The sequence below is a fragment of the Elephantulus edwardii genome, unplaced genomic scaffold, assembly GCF_000299155.1.
Source record: "Elephantulus edwardii isolate Elephantulus edwardi_28Jun2011 unplaced genomic scaffold, EleEdw1.0 scaffold00340, whole genome shotgun sequence".
NCBI classification, from domain to species: Eukaryota; Metazoa; Chordata; class Mammalia; order Macroscelidea; family Macroscelididae; genus Elephantulus; species Elephantulus edwardii.
In genome coordinates, this window is record NW_006400090.1 from 1,672,809 (window position 1) to 1,677,671 (window position 4,863).

Sequence of the window (4,863 nt, forward strand, 5' to 3'; positions counted from 1 at the left end):
GTTCTTTAAAATAAAAGTGAGAATTTTAAAGAAGGAGGAAGTTGGTTTAGACCTAGCCCTTCTACCCAGCTGAGCCACTCACCATGTTACACAGCGAAGTTAACCAGGGTCATCTGGACTCTCGTGAAGACCCTCAGCCACAAACACAACCCATCCCCAACCCCCAACCCCCCACCCCGAGGGGGGGAGCACCTCTCACCGCGCAGGCGCAGAGCTGGACCAGGGGCGTGGCCTCCCTTTGCGCCTGTGCGGAATTCCAGCTGCTGTTGCTGCTGCTGAAGGGGAAGATGATGCCGAAGTTGGGCTCCCGGGCCGGTGGGTGGAAAGGAGGCCCTCACTGCACACGCGCAGACCAAGTGCCCGCGTCAAGAGACGGAGAGCGCGCGCTCCCACGTCCTGCGCACCCCACTGCCAGGCATTCGTTCCTGCAGTGACAGCCGCCTGGCAAGGGCACCGTGGACGCGTCTGAAGAGTGATGCCCCGGGAGATCATCACCTTGCAACTGGGCCAGTGCGGCAATCAAAGTGAGCGAGCATCGGATCCCGCCAGCTTCTGGTTCCCCCCCTTTGGGTCCCTCCATACTGCTTGACGTCTCCAGTACCCCCTTCCTCATCGAATAAGCCCGGCCCCAATGCGCATGATGAGCGAGCCCCAGCCATAGAACCAGGCCCTCAGCTCTGGGCTGTGTTGACACCGGACCTAGAGGTCTTGAGCCCACCCACTGCGTGTGACAGCCTCTGGCCCTGACTCCGGGCTGCCTGAGGCTTTCTGGCTCCAGCAGACCAAGGCATCTTCCCATCCCCATTCACCAGTTGGGTTCGAGTTCTGGAAACAGCTGTGCGCAGAGCATGGTATCAGCCCCGAGGGCATCGTGGAGGAGTTCGCCACCGAAGGCACTGACCGCAAGGACGTCTTTTTCTATCAGGTGCCCCAGTGACTTGGCCAGGGCCAGCGGTGGCCCAGGAACCCTGAAAGGAGGGGCAGCGGCCTGGTCCTGGGAAACACGCTGGGCAGAGAGGCCAGGGCTGCTGACTTGGGGGAGGGAGGGCTGGCAGGAAGGGTCCAGTAATTAGGCCGGTCCTCGCCTCCCGTTAACAGGCAGACGATGAACACTACATCCCCCGGGCGGTGCTGCTGGACCTGGAGCCCCGGGTGATCCACTCCATCCTCAACTCCCCGTATGCCAAGCTCTACAACCCGGAGAACATCTACCTGTCAGAGCACGGAGGAGGAGCTGGCAACAACTGGGCCAGCGGATTCTCGCAGGTGCCCAGGCAGGCTATCCCAGACACTTGTGATATTTCAAGGCAGGCTCAAACATTTGAGCATTTGACCCAATCAGATTGACAATAAATAAGAGGCCAAAGGGGTATCTTGACAAAAAGGACCACCAAGAAGCGATGTATGCAAATCTTGTGCAAAGCATTTACAAGCTAGCAGTTCTGTCTGAAGGCTACTGCACATTTTCTGCTTGAGGATGACAGCTCATGTGGCTGTAAAGAGATGCCTTCCAGAACTTTCTCACCCTTACCCTCTCTCCCCATGTCTCTAGGTCTTGAGTGAGTTGTCAACCTGTAAAGACTCCCTGTGACAGAGTGGAACTACTGCATAGAGTTTTTAAGACAGGAGTCTTTATAAGACTGGGTACTAGGTCTTTCTCCCTTGGAGTAGATGTGTGGCTTTTCAAATGACAACCTTTCAGTTGACAGCCAAGTACATACCCAAGCAACCACCAGAGCCCCTCTTTCTATACAGGGTGAGAAAATCCATGAAGACATCTTTGACATCATAGACAGAGAAGCAGATGGCAGTGACAGCTTAGAGGTGAGGATCTCCACCCATACTTCTCCCAGAGGAGAGGCCAAGGGGTGGTCTGTCAGGTGGTGTGATGGGTCATGTCTATTCAAAACCTATTTATCAAGTATCTACTGTCTATTTATCAGATGCTTAGAGCATTGAATTGAAGAAAGTACATTTCTCGTCCTCATGGAGGCCATAATCTGGTTGGGGACATCATTCAGTTTCTCATTTGGGCTCTGAACCTTCTGGGAGCCTCAGCCTAGAAGGACACAGGAGAAATCTTGGACTGTGTGTGTTAGGAGCAGTGAACGGAACTAACTTGAAATATTTCTTCCAGGCTGCTTTACACTCTTTTTCACACAGGGCTTCGTACTGTGTCACTCCATCGCTGGAGGGACCGGTTCTGGCTTGGGCTCCTACCTCCTGGAGCGGCTGAATGACAGGTGAAACTGGGTTTGGGGCAAGGACATTAGTTCTAGTTCCCTAAGTAATATCCTTTATTATCTTTTTTTAATCTTTTGATCATTTTTTCTCTTGAGTTGGAGGGTCTAAAATCTGCTCCTTTGAGTCATAGGGACTGAAGATAGATACCCAGGGAATATTTTGGAATTAGTAAGTCAAAGGATAGGCGTTTACCTTGAGAGATTGTTATGGACTGAATTATATTGCCCAAAAATATGTTGTCAATCCTATGGAAAATTTCCATGACTGTGGTTATAATGTCATTTGGGAATGTTTTGCTTCTGTTACTTAAATGAGGCAGGATTGCTATTATATATGTTGTGTGTTGTCTTGTCTAGTGGCACCTGACCCTTAGCTGACTCTCTAGCAGGTTTTCAGAGTCAGTAAATCCCAAAGGAGGAGACTGTCCATTTTTCTCCTGCCCAGCAGCTGGTAGATTTGAACCACATTTCTTTGGGTTGCCAGTGAAACTCCTTACCACTAAGCCACCAGAGTTCCCTAATGAGGCAGGATTAGTGTAGGATATATCTTGAGTCAATCTCTTTTGAAATATAAGAAATTAAACAAGTGTTGTTGCTGCTGTACACTGTCAGGTCAGAATTGACTCATAGCTGACCCTCCAGTGGGCTTTTCAGAGGCAGTAAATCGCATGGGATGGGATTTCCCGTCCTTCTGCAGAGAAGCTGGTGGATTTGAACTGCTTGCCTTTGAGATTTCAGTGCAGTTTCTTACCGTGAGACCACCAGAGCTACCTTTAAACAAATTGGGGAAAAAAACCCAAAAAACAGAGAAGATATGGGCTAACTTAGATTCCAAGACGAAGAGAGATCTCCACGGAACAGAAACTGAAGAGTCAAGGACCTTTGCTGAGAACTGACACAGAGAAAAAGCCTCTCTCTAGAGCTAGGGCTCTGAATTTGTTCAGATTCCTGAATTGTGACAAAATACATCTTTGTTTGTTAAACCCATCTACTTGTGATTTCTGTTGCAACAGAACCAGAGAGCTACAACACAGGTGATCTGCAGGGTTTGATGCCTGAGGCTTACCCTTTCTGACAGTTCAATTTTACTTTCCCCCTTTAGTACATGGGATGGGGGATACTTGAAAAAGAATGTCTTCTCTTGTCCCTAAAGAAGACAAAGATGAGTGGTGAAAGGGGTCCTCTGTTTTAGTGTGTCATCCCCCTTCTTGCCTTTTCCTCACCTTCAGGTACCCCAAGAAGCTGGTGCAGACGTACTCCGTGTTTCCCAATCAGGACGAGATGAGCGACGTGGTGGTGCAGCCCTACAACTCGCTGCTCACGCTCAAGAGGCTGACACAGAACGCAGACTGTGTGGTGAGCGTGGAGGAATGCAGGGCCTTGCTCTGGCTCCCATAGCACTGCATCATTATAAATGCCCTGTGCTTCCTGAGCTCCTTCCCAGGGAAGAGAGATGTGATAAAGCCACATTGCATGACTAGTATCTAATAAGGCCCTAGCCCACAAGTAGGTCTTTAAGCTACTTTAAGACTCGTTCGGCAGCAAGACTAAATGAGTCTAAGTGAGAAAAAGACAAAGTGAACCCCTTCCCTCCCCGTTCTGCCTACTTAATGCCTACTCATACTTGAACTCCAGTTCAAGGGCTCCTTGCTTAGGAATGTGATCCTGTCAAGGTCAGGCTCCTTTCTACCTATTTCAGCTTGTACCCAAACATTTCTGTTGGTTTATAAAAACACCTGCCGCTTTCCACCAAAGTGGAAGCCTCATGAGGAGAGAGACCATACAAGTTTTGCTCTCTGTTGTATCTCCTGGGCAGGCACAGTACATGGCACAGGAAACGAGTTGCTCTTGACTCTGGCAACCCCATAATCAGAGTACAGTTGTGTTCCCTAGATAGGTCTTGGAGACCATCCTTGGAGCCAGGATGGTGAAACTTCGCCTCACATGCTGTGGGTATGTTGCTAGAAGAGGCTGTTCCTTAGAAAGAGGCATCATGCTTCTGTGGAAGGGCAGTGAAAGAGAAGACCCTTAATGAGATGGACTGACACAGTGTCTGCAACAATGGGCTCAAGTGTGTCAGAGATGATGAGGACGGCACAGGATAGGGCAGGGTTCAGATCTATTGTTTGCAGGGCCACTCTGAGTTGAGCTCAACTCAGTGGCACCTAACAACAGCAGAGTTTTCAGTGGCTACTCTTTTTAGGAATTAGATCACCAGGGCTTTTGTCTTGGGCACATGTGTATGGGCTTGAATGTCCAACCTTACAGCTGGCAGCTGGGCATATTTACCATTTGCTCACTGCACTGGATGGTGCAAAAAAAGTTTAAAATGTCTTGTGATGTCCCAAAGACAGTGCTTTTCTTTAAAATGAACACACCTACTTTCTGATTGTAGAGATAGGGGGCTAAGCTAATACTCTGTTTCTTTGCTGTTTTTCCCCTCAGCTTTTTATTAAGGTGTGACCTTCTTCTGACCCACAGGTGGTGCTGGACAACACGGCCCTGAACCGGATCGCCACAGACCGCCTGCACATCCAGAACCCATCCTTCTCCCAGATCAACCAGCTGGTGAGGCCCCACCTCCTTGACCCCTCTGAGCTGGGACCCTCACTGCTGAAAG

The 4,863-nt window shown here is 49.7% G+C and overlaps 1 protein-coding gene across 1 annotated transcript in view; it reads left to right on the forward strand.

Annotated features, from left to right (window-relative positions):
* Positions 1-475: 475 nt before the first annotated feature.
* The window catches only part of LOC102864861 (tubulin gamma-1 chain-like), a 7,342-nt gene continuing 2,954 nt past the window's right edge, over positions 476-4,863 (forward strand). Inside the window, exons 1-7 of the mRNA XM_006901724.1 lie at positions 476-524; positions 813-925; positions 1,099-1,266; positions 1,756-1,824; positions 2,164-2,243; positions 3,473-3,599; positions 4,725-4,811. Coding sequence (XP_006901786.1) covers positions 476-524; positions 813-925; positions 1,099-1,266; positions 1,756-1,824; positions 2,164-2,243; positions 3,473-3,599; positions 4,725-4,811 — 693 coding nt within the window. The remainder of the gene's footprint in view (positions 525-812; positions 926-1,098; positions 1,267-1,755; positions 1,825-2,163; positions 2,244-3,472; positions 3,600-4,724; positions 4,812-4,863) is intronic.